Source organism: Fukomys damarensis, unplaced genomic scaffold, assembly GCF_012274545.1.
Source record: "Fukomys damarensis isolate Sample0158 unplaced genomic scaffold, DMR_v1.0_HiC HiC_scaffold_16, whole genome shotgun sequence".
Lineage (NCBI taxonomy): Eukaryota > Metazoa > Chordata > Mammalia > Rodentia > Bathyergidae > Fukomys > Fukomys damarensis.
The window spans coordinates 26,204,707-26,218,504 of NW_022900928.1; the positions used below are offsets into that span (position 1 = coordinate 26,204,707).

Genomic DNA, 13,798 nt, shown 5'->3' on the forward strand with positions numbered 1-13,798 from the left:
ACCCACCCCAAAGGGGCTCAGCTCCTTCTGAGGTCTTAGCCAGCTCCCTGCCCCTGCCCCCTCCGCCCCTTGGCCAGCCCATCACCTTCCGGGAGAAGTGATCGAAGATGTTGCAGCCGTGGGTGTTGAGGATGGCAATGGCCTGAGCAAAGTGGTGCCTCTGCAGGGGGAGGTGAGAGAGGCCCTGCCAGTCCTGGGCTCAACAGAGCAGGCAGAAGGGGGAGCCAGGGCACCCAGATCCCTCTCTGAGCTCTTTTTCTACCCCCTGTGTGACCCAGGCCAGTCCCTGGCTGGCTCCATGCCTCAGATTCCTCGGCTGCCTCAAGGAAAGACCCAGTAAGGTAATCTTGGAGGGCCTCACAGGTTGGAAAACTTTCAAGTTATCCCTTGAAATCCTAGACACTAATTCATGCAGAAAACATCTGTTTGCTGACAAAGACAGGCAGTGATGAGGCGAGGGCAAGGCCCTGTCTCTCGACGCTGAAGGACTATCACTATGAGGAGGAGCAGGCTCATCCTTGGAAACAGAGAGCACAGCCAGGGCTGCCACCAGATCTTCTGGGAAACAGTGAGCCCCACATGCCTCTTGGGGCCTGAGCAAGCAGGGGTGGCTTCTGGAGGTATATGCAGGAGGCAGCCAAGGGCAAGGTCACCTTGGAAATTGGGCTCCCATCTTGAGCCAAAACCTGTGCCCCTAGGCCAGGGAGCCCCCATGTGTGGAGGGCACATCCAGACCCCACAATCCAAGGCCAACCTGAGTGTGATGGAGGAGAACTCCACTGAGATGCCCCCAGATAGCACAGGGAGCCACGCCAGACCCAAGTGCTTCCTTTGCAAACCCGGCCTAGGTGTCCCTTACACCCACCTCGCCCTGTCTGCAACTGCACCCTCCAGTACCCTCCAGAAAAATGGGGGGTCCACCACCCCCAGGGATGCCTGAAGTTTCAGCAGGCTGTCTGGAGAGCATGGTCTGGGGACAGGAGCTGGGCCATCATCTGACTTTGCACATCACTGGCCTTGTGGGGGTGAGGAGGACCGGGCATCGGGCAGAATGGCTGTACCTCCATGACGGAGCCCTCGGAGCTGTAGAGTGCAGCCAGGACAGACTTCTGCAAGAGCCCAGGAAACACTGGTCACTCCTCATGCACAGGTTGAGGGTTCCCCACAAAGGCCGCTCAACACTGGCCTGCTCTTTCTCACCCACCCCCACCTCCTCTCAGGCTGGGAGGGGTGAGACTCCCAGACACCCAGGCACAGCCTCCACTGTGAGGAGGGCAGGGTCTCACCGAGGCCACCTGGAAGGAGTTGTTTGTGCCTCTGTGGTCCAGGTCGTGACACATGCAGGAAACGAACAACGCAAAGATCTCAATGTCCCTGATTGGGAGGCAGAAAGGAGAAAGAGGTCACCCGCAGCTACTTCTCTGGGACCCCCGAGGAAAGACATCTGGGTGTCCAGCAGCCACCCAGACAGCCAGTCAGGACACCCAGGTCTCCTTCCTGGAAAGAGGCACTGATTTGGATCAAGGGACAGGCCCGTTACTATTGACTGTGTCACTGTGAGCAAGCCCCTCCTGGAAAGTGAGGCTACACCCCTTTCCTCCCTGGGCTGGCAGGAGGACCTGATGAGTGATGCAGGTAAAGGGCTTGCCATGCAGGAGCTGCCTCCCACCTCAGGGAGGGGGACCCCAGCTGCCGCCAGCTGTAGGGGTGGCGTGACCACTCACTCGAGGTAGTTGGCAAGCTCCAGGTTCTTATAGAGCAGGTAGCAGAAGTGGGAGACCGAAAAGGCGTGCATCCAGTTGTGGTAGGGAGGATCCCGATAGCCCTTCTTCACCATCAAACAGAACCTAGGGGAAAGAGAAGCCAGCAGAGGCCTCAGCTTCTCCTCCCCCAGGAACCCTAGAGGCTCCTCCCTGCCCCATTTATTGCCTTTCATTATTCGCGATCCCAAGTCCTAGAACTGCTTCTTACTTGTGAATCCTCCCCACCCCCACAAGACCAGACCTCCCTGGTCATCCTCAGAGAGACCCCAGAAGGTGGGGTGTGATGGATGTGAGTGGAGGACAGGAGGAAACAGATACTGGGACCGTCTGTGCTGACGGGACAGCTGGGGGCACACACCTGGCCAGCGTTGGGCAGTCGATTTTGTAGTTGTTGATGAAGTTCATGTCCTGCAGCATGCTTAGGATGGCCTGGAGAGGGAGAGACAAAGGGCTCAGAGGGACACTCGATCAACATGGGACTCCTGCCTGCACCCTTCTTGAAGTACCACACTCAAAATTTTTGAGGCTTGGAACTTTCAACGAGCAGACTATAAAATAGTTGAATCAAACATTCTCAAGACATCTGAAGGATCTAAGAACTGAATACTCTTGCCACCAAACACACAAAAACTTAGAGAAACAGGGCAGAGACTAAAAACCCCAAGGCCGCATGCCCAGGCATCAATAGTTCTGCAGCAGCTCTTGCTGATCATCCCGGCCAGCCCCGGGCAGCCCATGGTGCTGCAATGGCAGAGCACTCGCCCACAGCAGCTCTGCAGTCTCCACAGCCTTGTTGACCAGGAAGTTCTCACACACATCTAACTTCACCTCTTTAGTCAAGCAGAGGAGGGCCAGCTCACCATGGAAGTGTCATCCTCGGGCAGAGAGCGAGGGGTGTAGGTGAAACTGGCAAAGTTGGAGTCGATGGCAGCCACAGGCTGGATGCCATCATGGAGGAGTTTGGTGTATTCATCGTCAGAGACCTGGAAGGGCCCACCCAAGGCACTGAAGATGGCCTCCTCCTACCCAATCTCCCCACCCTCAAATTCCCACGACAGCTGTGGGGGGTTCCCCCAGAATGCCCCACAGTCAGGGCCCCCTTCCGTGGACTGTCACTGGCAGATCGCCACCCTCCCCTCACAGCCCTGTAGCCTGTGCATAGTTCCTCCTAGCCTATCTTCAACAAAAATAAGGGAGCACCCCTCTGTGACGAACCCCCCAACCACGGTGGCCTTTCCCAGACACTAACTCTAGCATTCCTTCTCTTGGGGATACCTCCCCCGTGTCTGTCTAACCTCAATCCTTCCTGCTGCAATTTTGAAACTATTCACAGAGTCTGAGACGCTTCAGTTTGGACACAGATGAGATGAAATGTACATATGAATAATGATTATCACATACTCTGAACATGGCATGGGACAGCTCTTCTGACACAGAGCCTAGGAGTGGGATGTTACCAGCAATTCAGTCTGCCGGCCATACCCGAGGAAGTGGGGGAAAGCCCTGCCTGGGAATTACTCCCTGGACAGGGGAACACGTGGCTGACACAGGTTCTTCCCTGGATGGAGTCCTGAGGCTAGCTCCAGCCTTAGGGCTGAGCTGAGAAACAACCTGGAGAGGAGATCTACAGGTATGGGCGGGAGGCGAGATGTTGCTCTAGGTCTGCCCTCTCGCCCCCAGGAGAGAGCAATCAGAAAGCCCTGGGTGCATGTGGGCCACTGAGGATTCTGAGAGGCAGCGAAGGAGTATAGAGGAGCATGTGGCCCTGGGGCCCCAAGAAGGACAGATGCTCCACAAAACCTCACCTTCATGTGGTACATCATCATCTCGTTGGCTAGGTGGCTGCGATACTGGGCTTCATTCACTTTTTTGTACAGGAGAGACTGAAGAGAGAGAGGGAAAGGCGGGCTAGAGCTAAGCACTTTGGGATCCTCAAAGTGTCTGGAACTGGTACAAAGGACTTGACTAGAAGCCCCTTCCTCATCCACTGGAACCCCAGCCAGAGCCTTTTGGTTTCAACCCCAAGTACAGTCCTCTTAACACTTTTCACCTCTTCTGAGCCTGACCCAGGCCTGGGTGATGGATCTGGAAGCTCGCAACAAGAAAAAGGGTGTGTGGGGGGAGGGACAGTATCAGGGGTTGGATTCTCAGGCCAGATCTACCAACAGGCCAGCACAATGAGATCCAACATTTGCCAAAAAGAAGTTGCTCAGAGGCTTGGGTTAAGGCTGCTTCCAGAAAAGAGGGAGAGATTTTTGGCAACCAGGGTTTTTTGTGGTCCCGGAAGGCTGAGTAGACAGGGCAGGAAATGCTATTCCCAATTTTCAGATGGACATGGGGAACACATGGCTGACCCAGGTTTAGAAGTAGCCAGCATATACCCACAGCCCCAGGCCTCTGAGTCCCAGCCCTGGGAATGGAGCACAGGACAAAGCAAGGAGATCCAGTAGGTGTAACAGAATGGGGGTGTCCCACGTTGGCACACCACAGTCCCTCCCCTTACATGGGCGATGCTGATGCCACAGTAGATGGAGAAGGCAGTGGCCAGGTCCTCATCAAACTTGCTAAACCATGGCCCGTTGATCTTGTTCACCAGCTCCGCCACACCAATGACCTCTAGGGGAGGGAGAGGGACTGAGGATGACTGACTGGTCCAGGGGTCCAGGGGGACCTGTTCTCCCAGGGATTCTCTTAACCATTTTTTTTTTTGTACCGAGGATCGAACTCGGGTCCTTGTGCTTGCAAAGCAGGCGATGGAACCACTGAGCTAAATCCCTGGCCCTCTCCCAGGGATTCTCTTTTCTGTCCTTTCTTTTTTTTCAATAGTAGGGATTGAACCCAAGGCCTTCACACTGTTACATCCCAGGCCCTTTTTAATTTTCTATTTTGACACAGGACGACCCTAAATTGCCCAGGCTGGGCTCAAATTTGTGACCTGGGATAACAGGTATGGGCCACTACTTTCTTCAGGGAACATCCCACATCTAGAAAACTTAATTCCTTCAGCTCCAAGACTGGGGTATTGGGAAGACTTGTGACCAGGTCAGGCCCCGCCCTCACGCCAAGAGCCCTCACCCTGGTTCTCATTCTTGATGGGGAAGCAGAGGATGTTGCGTGTGCGAAAGCCAGTGCTGTCATCCACGCCACGGTAGAAAAGCGGGTGAGCGTATGCGTCGGGGATGTTCAGGATCTGGCCGGTGGTTGCCACGTGGCCTGCAATGCCTTGATCAGCTGGGATGCGGATCTCATAGCTCTGGAGAGGCAAGGATGGAGGAGCCAGGAAGTGAGCCGCCCAGCCTCAGAGAGGACCAGCAAATAGGGCCTGCGCCCCAGCGCCCCCTGTGGGCTCCCAGACACGCCCCCCATGCTCCCTCACACTCACCTCATCATCTACCACACCTCCATCGAACACCTTGGCCACCAGCTCGTTCTGATCCAGCAGGAACACTGAGCAGCTATGAAAAAAAGGGGCTGGTCTATGGGCTCTGACACCCCTCTCCCACCACCCCACTTGTGTGGAAGCCAGATTTCTGAGGTTCGCAGGAGTGCAGCAGTAAGAGCCTCTTGGGGCTAACCGATTCCAGGCATTCTTTCACTCAAAAAAAAAAGTTTTTTTAGCAACTACTATGTCCTAGGCACTGTGTTAGGAACTGGGAGCAAAGCCATCCCCGCCCCTGATGTTACGGTCTAGGGAGGGAGACCTAGAGCAAATGAAGGATCTGTGGAAAGGTGGAGATGGGGCCCCACAAGGAGGCAGGGGAGGAGAGAGGAGAGGAAGGCATGAAGACTGAGGCCGGGGCCTCCTTCACCCTGTCCCCTGGGTGGCTTTGCTCACATCTCCGCATTGCTGAGGTTTCTGGCCTCTGTGATGATCTCTTGGAGCAGGACAGAGACATCATCTGGGGAGAAAGAAACAGGTGAGACCAGGCTGCACAAACCAGGATCCCACAGTGCTTTGCTCTAGCCCACCTTTCCCTCTCTCTCTTCAGCCTCTCCTGTACAAAAAAGTGAATGAAGCCCAGTATCGCAGCCGCCTAGCCAACGAGATGACGATGCACCACATGAAGGTGAGGTTTTGTGGAGCTCCCCACTCTCCTCCCCAACTGCCGGCTGTGGAGGAGGGCCGTGTACTCACCCAGGTGAGTGAAGAGGTTCTTTGCCACTTGGAGAAGAGCCTGGGATGGAGGAGATTGGAGACCACAGGGGACTTGGGTTAGGGCTCACCCCACCCAGTTCCCAGTTTCAATATCCCAGAATGTTCTCTATCCCCCCTAGAACTCTCTGGTCAGGTTGGAAGTGGTCAGTGACTAATACATTATTTGGCTACTGAGTACATTCACCTTTTAGCTCTTAGTGGCCCAGATGTTTCTGTAGTACCCACGTTAAACACTAGAGGGAGATGACACACAGTGCCTGCAGCCCAGGCACAGGGCCTGAGGAAACTGTGGACCTTCCCAGTAGGAGGGCTCCAGGTCACCAGGTCACCTCCCTGGCTGCCATTGGCCCAGAAAGACTTAAGCCTCTCCCTGGTGGATGGGCCTCTAGGGCAGGAGCTGGGTGAGCAGGGTGAGCGGGTCCCGGGAGAAGCCAAGGCAGACAACTCACCTGGCACTCACACTTGAGCTTCTGCTCCTTCTGGAAGGCCAGGGTGCTGGTGAGCACAGTGCCCGTGTAGTGGAAGCAGTGCTGGATTACATGCTCATCCTGGCCCGTGAAGCTGGAGAAGAGGGAAAGGAAGACAGGCTTCTCTTTCCATTTCTCTTTACTTCCATGCCACCAGGAAGCCAACCAAAATGCTCTGCAACTGGGGCTGCTCTGTTGCCTGCCTTCCCCCTCAGACTGGGGGCTCCCTGCAGGGAGGGCTCCACTTCTCCTCACAACAAAATGTAGTTTCATCTTCAGGCTGTTGCTTCGTCTTTATTTTGGGTTTTTTTTTCTATAATCAATTATTTTCATTTAAATTGAAGTTATTTTATTTTATTGTTTCTGTTGTTGTTGGGTTTTTTGTTTTTTGTTTTTTTTGGGTTTTTTTGTACTGGGGATTGAACTTGGGTCCTTGCGCTTGCAAGGCAGGCCACTGAACCGCTGAGCTAAATCCCCGGCCCCTTATTTTATTTATGAAACAGGCCTTGCTATGTTGATCTCAAACTCCAGGGCGTACACAATCCTCCTGCCTCAGTACTTCAGGAGCTGAACTACAGGCACAACATGGTGCCCAGAAGGGATTTACTGAGACCAAAGCTGGGTCTCCTCCCTCAGACTAGACACTTTCCCACGCCAGAGTTGGGTGTCCTTCTGCTCTTTCCCTGGTGCTCTTCCAGCCTCAGGTAGGAGCAGTGCCAGGGAAGGGAAACAAGATTGGACAGCAACATGGCTTTAAATAAGCCAAAATGGGTGACAGCATCAGCGATTACTTGTGTCTCCGCCAGCAGCTACTGCCAGGTTTTAATGGCCCTCTTAATCCCACAGCCTTGTACTGACAAACTGTTCAGCTCACCACAGCTGGAACCCCTGCCCAGTCCCCTTTCTGCACTGACACCCATGTGGAGCCCAGCCCTGCCTCTCGGTTGTGTGTCCTAACCACATCTCCCCTCCCCGGACTCACAAGTCTCCTCCAAGCTTGTTGAAGGCACAGGCCAAGGCCACCACCTGGTCAGTAGCTCGACCAACGACAGGGACACAGAGCATGGTCTGCAGCTCACAGCCCAGCATGTTGTGCAGCTGTTGCACATCCTCCTGGAGAGGGAAGGCAAGGGCAGAGTGGTCAGGACAAGGAAGGAGAGGGGGTCCATTTTCTTCTCCAGATCTCTACCACTCTCTGCAACAGGCTATACATGGGGGCAGGGAGTTACAAAGGCCCTAGGTCTTGCATCCCCATTTCTAGCTTGCCCTGGCTTTGGGGTCTGTGAGGGAGGTTTTCCCTTCCCTCTCCCCAGGCTCAGCCTGGCCACAGCTTACAGAGGTGAGGTCCTTCAGCTGGATGGACTTCTTTTCTTCCACCACTTGGCCCAGACGTCCCATTGTCAGCTGGGGAGTGAGGAAAGGCTGTATCAAGGCCCAGTTTTCTCCAGATCAGGAATCTGAACCCATCCCCACTCCTTAAATCTGGAAACTTCAACAGACTTCAGTCAGTCCAAAGAGTGGGTAGAGCCAATCTTAAGGAGTAGAGAATTGGTGTGTGTGTGTGGGTCTGACTGAATCATTTATAGAGGACTCTAGGGTCTTCCTTAACTAGGAGAGAGATAAGTAGATTTTGAGGATTCTCACTGATCTCAACAGCTTTATTATTTAGAAATATTCCAGCAGAAGCAAGCTGGTCCCAAGTAAGCTTTCCTGTAGATAAGCAATTTCTCTCAGTGGAGCCTGATCATGAGGTACTGTGACCCCTTGTAACATTTCTGAGTAGATCCCCTGATCCCGATTAATCCCACCAAATTCCAAGAGATTCTAGAGGACCCGGTCTCTGGGCAGATCCTAGGAGTTCCTGATGGGCCTTAACTGTCCCTGAGACTCCAGCTCAGGGGACAGGTACAGGACTCACAGGAAAGCTGATCTCTTCCCCCAGCACTTTATCTCCGATGACCTAAGGGACCAAGGAGGGGTGGGGACTAGTTAATTAGTGGAAAGGCAGTCACGGTCAGCACCAGGCCCCTCCCCACCGAGGACCTGGGCTCTCACTTTGCAGGAAAGCTGCAGATTGTCCTCTGACACTAGCAGGAGGCAGCAGCGCGATGCCTGGGTCTCCTGCTGCAGCTGAAAAGGGGACAGAGAGAGGTGCTGAATCGAAGACGTGGAGTCACATGCACCCCCACCCTTTTCGCCTCTCTCAGCTGTCTCGGGTTAGTGGAGGAGAAAGGAGGGGCGGGACGTCTTGCTCTGAACTGAGCCGCAGGGCTCCAGGGGATGCTGGCCCCTGAGGGAGGCAGGGCGCGCAAGTGGGTTGGAGGGGCTGAGGACTCACGTATTGGAGGACTTTGAGCTGCAGCAAAGTGGCATCCAGGTCGTGGAGTTCCCCTGCAAGCGCGGGGTGGAGTTAGAAAGGGTCCGACACGCAGCGGTGGCCCATCCCTCAGGCACCGCCCAGTCCTGCGCTTCTGCAAGGCCTCTCCCAGCCTCCCTTCTCGCCAGGCCCCGCCCCGGTTCTCGGGCCCCGCCCTCTCTGGGTTCCTCCCCTACAGGTTTGACCCAGTCTCACGACCTGCCTAGGCTCGGTCCTCACCGCACAGTTGCAAGATCTTGCGGTCCTGGTCCCTGTACTCTTCCCCGCCCTTCTGATCTTCCGCCGCCTCAGCCGGGGGCTTCTGGGTCGCTCCGGGGCCCCCGCCCGGCCCGCACTGCTGCAGGGCCAGCACCCTCTGCAGGGCCACCAGGGTCTGGGGCGGACAGAAAGGTCAGCGCGCCACCGCCCCACCTGCACCCCTTCGCCTTGCGCCCGAGCCGGGCCTCCCAGCTTTTGCTGAGCCGCTCCCTCTGCCTGCTGTGCTCATCGCCCCGCCCTGGTTCTAAACAACTTCGCGCAAGAGGCTCTCCACCCTTCAGAGGGCTCCCGCTGTCCCTAGACGTCCCTGGGAAACGAACTTGTCCCATAAACTTGTCCCATGAACACTATAGGATTTGTCTCTACCCCAGCCCTAGATTCCTCCCAGGGCGGACTTCTGTCTCTAGCACCGGTGGGGAGATCTTAGGACACAAAATCCTGAAACCTCAGGGGGAAAAAAGCCTGAGTATCATTAGGTAGTTTAGTCCTTCCTAAGTACGTACAAATATTTGACTCTTCTCTGCACTACTTAGGTAGGTCAGTGCTGTCATTCTCCCATTTTTTGATGCGGAGCTGGAGTTTAGAGAGGTTAAGTGACCGGCTCAGGGTCACCCAGCTTAAAGGCAGTGGAGCTAGAACTGGAACCAGGTCCGCCCAGCCCCTGGCCAGGTCGTCTTCTCACAGCTGTAGCAAATCTTGTGCAGTCCCCGCCTGCCACGGCCCTAGCCCACTCACATGCTTCTCCACTGCCTGCAGGCTCGACTCCTCACTGTTACTCAGCTGGCCACAGTGCACCTGGAGGGACCGGAGAAGGGGACCAGCTGTGACCTCTCCCAGCCCGCTTGCCCTCCGCATGCCCAGCACACACGGGACCCCACCACCACACACAGCAGTCCATGCGCCTCGAGGACAAGCCCGTCCTTCTGACCGTGCAGACAGCTCCAGGAACCTCCCCTCCCACCAGAAGCCTCCAAGGCAGATCCAAGGAGTGGAACATTCTGCCTGTGCCCATCACTTTGCATCAGCATAATCCCGTTGCTGGGATGACCGCTGTCCAAGTGTGCAGCATCGGAGAGACAGACCTTTGAGCCCTGGCAACGCCCTTCGGGCCAAGATTTTAGAATTGGTGGCATTAGCCTCAGCCTCCCAGCTCCATCCACTTTGAATTAGGGTTTGAGCTGCCCCTCTGTCTGGGGTAAAGAAAAGAGTCCAAGAAGATACATCTTCAAGGCCATGGGGAGCACCTGTGAATGGATGGGTGGATGGGTGGATGGGAGGATGGGTGGATGGGTGGATGGGTGGAGTGCTCTGTCTTACACGTGATTCTCACCACTGTGTGATGCCAGCTTCTACCTGGCAGATAAACCAAGGCCCAAAGAGGATGAGGGCTGCCCTCAGCCAGCTTTCATGCTCAGGGAAGTGTCTTCCTCTACTCTTGCCTGGGTGCTTGATGAGGACAGTGAGCAGAGGGAAGGGCAGCAATCTACGGCCCACAGCAGGCCCTGCCAGCAGGGCTTCCCACCTGTGTCACCAGCTTCCTTGCCTCCTCGAACTGCCTACCACCTGCAAGGCTCCTGCAGTGCCTACACTTGGGGCCCCTCCTGCATCCTCCCCCCTCACACCCCAGCCTCAGCAGCCCCTGCTGCTCTGGGTCCCCTGCCAGGAGCAGATGGAGAGGAAGAGACCAGCAGGTTCCCAGGAAGCTCATGGCAGGCATGGCGGGGGCAGGATGAGGATGGAAAGGGGGATGTGGCTGAAGGAGGTGCAGAACTTCATACTTGAGGAAGAAGGAGAGCACAGATGGCCTGGGCCATGGAGCCGGGTGGGGAGGCATCTAGGAGGCTCCCTGCGTGGACAGGACAAGCAGAGCCAGAGGGGGACCCTGCAGGCAGGAGGCTGTCCTGGTGGCACTGGGTGGCAGGTGTGTGGGTAGATGACATGGGCAGGGTAGAGTACAGAGTGCCACAGAGGGAAGGGCCTTGAGTGCCAGGTTAAGGAATTAGGCTTTAGCCTGAGAGTACTGGGGAGCCACTGCAGAATTAGCATCCGGGCCCACAGTCTATAGGGTATGGGGTGAATTAGGGAAGCAGACTGGAAAAAGGAAAGCCTAAAAGAGACTTGGGCTTAAGCTCTGGAAGAGCTAGCTCTGTGATGCCCACAGCACAGGGAGCAGACAGAAGCTGAGGCCAGGGTTCACTTGCAGGTGGTTTACATAAATATGGTGGCATTTTATTGTTAGTATATGGAGGAGGGCATCCTTCTTGCTCCTTCCACCTGGACCTATTTTTCAGGAAAAGAAGGAGCAGAGCTGGGTGACTGGAAAAGCTGAGGGAAGGGAAGGAATCATAGAGTCCCCCTAACACCTGTCCCAGGCTACTCAGCTGCCTCATACTCTCACAAAGAACCACGGGCCCCTACAGACACACAAATACTCACTCTTCTAAGAGACACATACCCACAAACACAGCGCAGTCACAGGCACAAAGACATCCACACACTTGCAGTGTGCACCCCACCCACACTTGCACACTCACACCTGCACACAAGAAACTCGAGTTCAGGCATCTGAGATCCATGCACATAATTCTGGTGCCCGGATACACAGACACACTCCGTTACTCCAGTACACTCACACATAGCCTTTGGTTCACCATGCTTGCACCTGCTCTTGCTAATCAGGGTGGACGTCTGGCGCCCAGTGGGAACACTCAGCCACGGGAACTGGGGCTCTAGAGAAAGTAAAAAGCCCAGCCCAGCTGCCAATCCCTCAACCTCACAAAGTGGCTTGTGGCACAAACACCCATCCACATGCAAGGAGCTGGTGTGGTGGGCACAGCTGAGGGGAGAGTGGGTCCAAATGAAACACCCAATGCCAGAGACCAAGGAACGCCCCCTCCTCAAAGGGACTTATTATTCCAGCACTAAAGAACATTGCCAGAGATTCTACACAAAGATTCCATAACCAAGATGCCTCAAGCTGCAAAGGCCCAGAACTCAGCTACACAGCCCTGCACCTGGATGGCATAATCGTCAGAGAGCACTCGGCTGACTATGGCCCCCTCAGGCCCCAATATACTTGCAGGACTCCTTGTTTTCCTCGCTAGCACTTGCCATCATTTGAAATTCTACCCCTATTTTGCTTGTGTCATGCCCTCCAGACCTATATGGCCTATGAAAGCGGGGCCTGCCTGGTCTGTTTTGGTCATCTCTGTTTCCCCAGAACCCAGCACAAAGCCTGACACTTAATGAGTATTCAAATAATTCTTCAGTTAATGGCTGGGTAGATAGATGGATGAATGATGGGGTGATGAATTCCAAGAGCAGAGATTCAGAGAGAAGAATGAGGCTTGAAGAAGGAGCTGATGACTCCCACAAGATCTGCCCTGTGGCACTCCCTCTACCCTCTGCACCCTCTGTCCTCAGAATCTGGCAACAGCTAGGAGTCTGGGGCTGCCTGTGCTGCCTCTGGGAGGATGTGAGATCCTGTGGCCTAGACAGCATCTCCCAGAGTCCCTCGGGAAGAAGGTTGCCCTAGGGAAGAGCACTGCTACTTGAGTGGGAAGGTGCAGGCTTGGGGAGCGGCAGGTGGTAAATAATCCAAACACCCTTTGAGAGCGCATCATTGCCTAGGGTAATTGAGGAGGCGAGGGGATGGCTGCAGAAAACTTCTAGCAGCCAAAACCCGTGTAGCATCTTCCTCAACAGCATGTACCCCATACTTCCACCTCATCAGGATCACCCCTGTCCCCCAACACACCGCTCCCTCTCTCTCTGACTCTGTTCATGCTGTTCCCTTCCCTGCCTCTCAACCTCCTACCACGCCCGAAAGCCCCGCTCTAATGTTTCCTCCACTGTGAGGAGCCCCTTGCTGCTCCAACCTCTGCCACCAGAGCACACATTGGCACCACTTATGTCACTTGGACTGTGGTGCCCCCAGGGTGTGCTTGCCTTTCCTCAAACTGAAAGTTCCCAAAAGGCAAAGACAGTTTGACCCAGCACCTGGCCTGCATAAACCAAGAGGGGTTTTGCTGGGTGAGTTAGACTCAAGTGACCTGATCTAACCCACCTTTCCTCCCTGCAGGCTGAAGCTTAAACTTCTGGCCCACTAGGAGCCAAGCTGGCCAGCAGACATGGGGACCATTGTGCTGCCCACACATGAATAACTTTCCCAATGTCTTTCTTTTGCTGGGGCTGCCTCCCCTCTGCCCCAATCCTCACAACCTCAAGAGAAGGAAGCGCTTCTCAGGAGTCCCGTACCCCCAGACCCTTTCCCCTCAGCTGGTCCTCCTCCAGCTCTGGAACAGATGCCCAAAGGAGAGGGGAGCCACCCACTGAGCACTCTGCCAACTGCAGAGCCCTTCCTTGTAGGAATAGAAGCTGGGGCGGGGAAGGAGCTTGCCAGAGAAGCCAAGGAGGGGCCTGGTCTCCTTCAGCTGGGCAGATGGGACACGGAGAGCCAGCCGAGTGCCCCTCTCCTCCCCTGGCAGCTGCTACCTTCCTCTGCAGCAGCCTTCGAAAGGTCAGGCACCTTGGAACCCTTTAACTGCATTTTAATGAGCTCAGGAGGGGTCCCCAGACACACCCAGACAGGCTTCTTCATCTGCCCGGGTGGCAGCCACTTCAGTGGAAGCAGAACCCCCATTAACGGAGACTTGGGGTGCTAACCATTCCCTGCCTAGAAGAGGACAAACATACTGAATTCCCCTTCTCCACACCAGTGCAGACTGGAAAAGCTGCAGAACCTTGGCTGGAAAGGTCTACCACCACCCCTCCACCC

The 13,798-nt window shown here is 55.2% G+C and overlaps 1 protein-coding gene across 1 annotated transcript in view; it reads right to left on the bottom strand.

The window, feature by feature from the left end:
* The window catches only part of Pde2a (phosphodiesterase 2A), a 53,205-nt gene that overhangs the window by 3,055 nt on the left and 36,352 nt on the right, over nucleotides 1-13,798 (bottom strand). The window contains exons 9-28 of the mRNA XM_033763932.1: nucleotides 9,757-9,816; nucleotides 8,983-9,136; nucleotides 8,725-8,777; nucleotides 8,442-8,516; nucleotides 8,305-8,346; nucleotides 7,722-7,790; nucleotides 7,369-7,499; nucleotides 6,369-6,480; nucleotides 5,899-5,938; nucleotides 5,599-5,662; nucleotides 5,146-5,218; nucleotides 4,839-5,016; nucleotides 4,267-4,379; nucleotides 3,569-3,646; nucleotides 2,624-2,746; nucleotides 2,122-2,192; nucleotides 1,725-1,847; nucleotides 1,287-1,374; nucleotides 1,062-1,109; nucleotides 86-160 (exon numbers count right to left, since the gene is read on the bottom strand). Coding sequence (XP_033619823.1) covers nucleotides 86-160; nucleotides 1,062-1,109; nucleotides 1,287-1,374; nucleotides 1,725-1,847; nucleotides 2,122-2,192; nucleotides 2,624-2,746; nucleotides 3,569-3,646; nucleotides 4,267-4,379; nucleotides 4,839-5,016; nucleotides 5,146-5,218; nucleotides 5,599-5,662; nucleotides 5,899-5,938; nucleotides 6,369-6,480; nucleotides 7,369-7,499; nucleotides 7,722-7,790; nucleotides 8,305-8,346; nucleotides 8,442-8,516; nucleotides 8,725-8,777; nucleotides 8,983-9,136; nucleotides 9,757-9,816 — 1,770 coding nt within the window. The remainder of the gene's footprint in view (nucleotides 1-85; nucleotides 161-1,061; nucleotides 1,110-1,286; nucleotides 1,375-1,724; nucleotides 1,848-2,121; nucleotides 2,193-2,623; nucleotides 2,747-3,568; nucleotides 3,647-4,266; nucleotides 4,380-4,838; nucleotides 5,017-5,145; nucleotides 5,219-5,598; nucleotides 5,663-5,898; nucleotides 5,939-6,368; nucleotides 6,481-7,368; nucleotides 7,500-7,721; nucleotides 7,791-8,304; nucleotides 8,347-8,441; nucleotides 8,517-8,724; nucleotides 8,778-8,982; nucleotides 9,137-9,756; nucleotides 9,817-13,798) is intronic.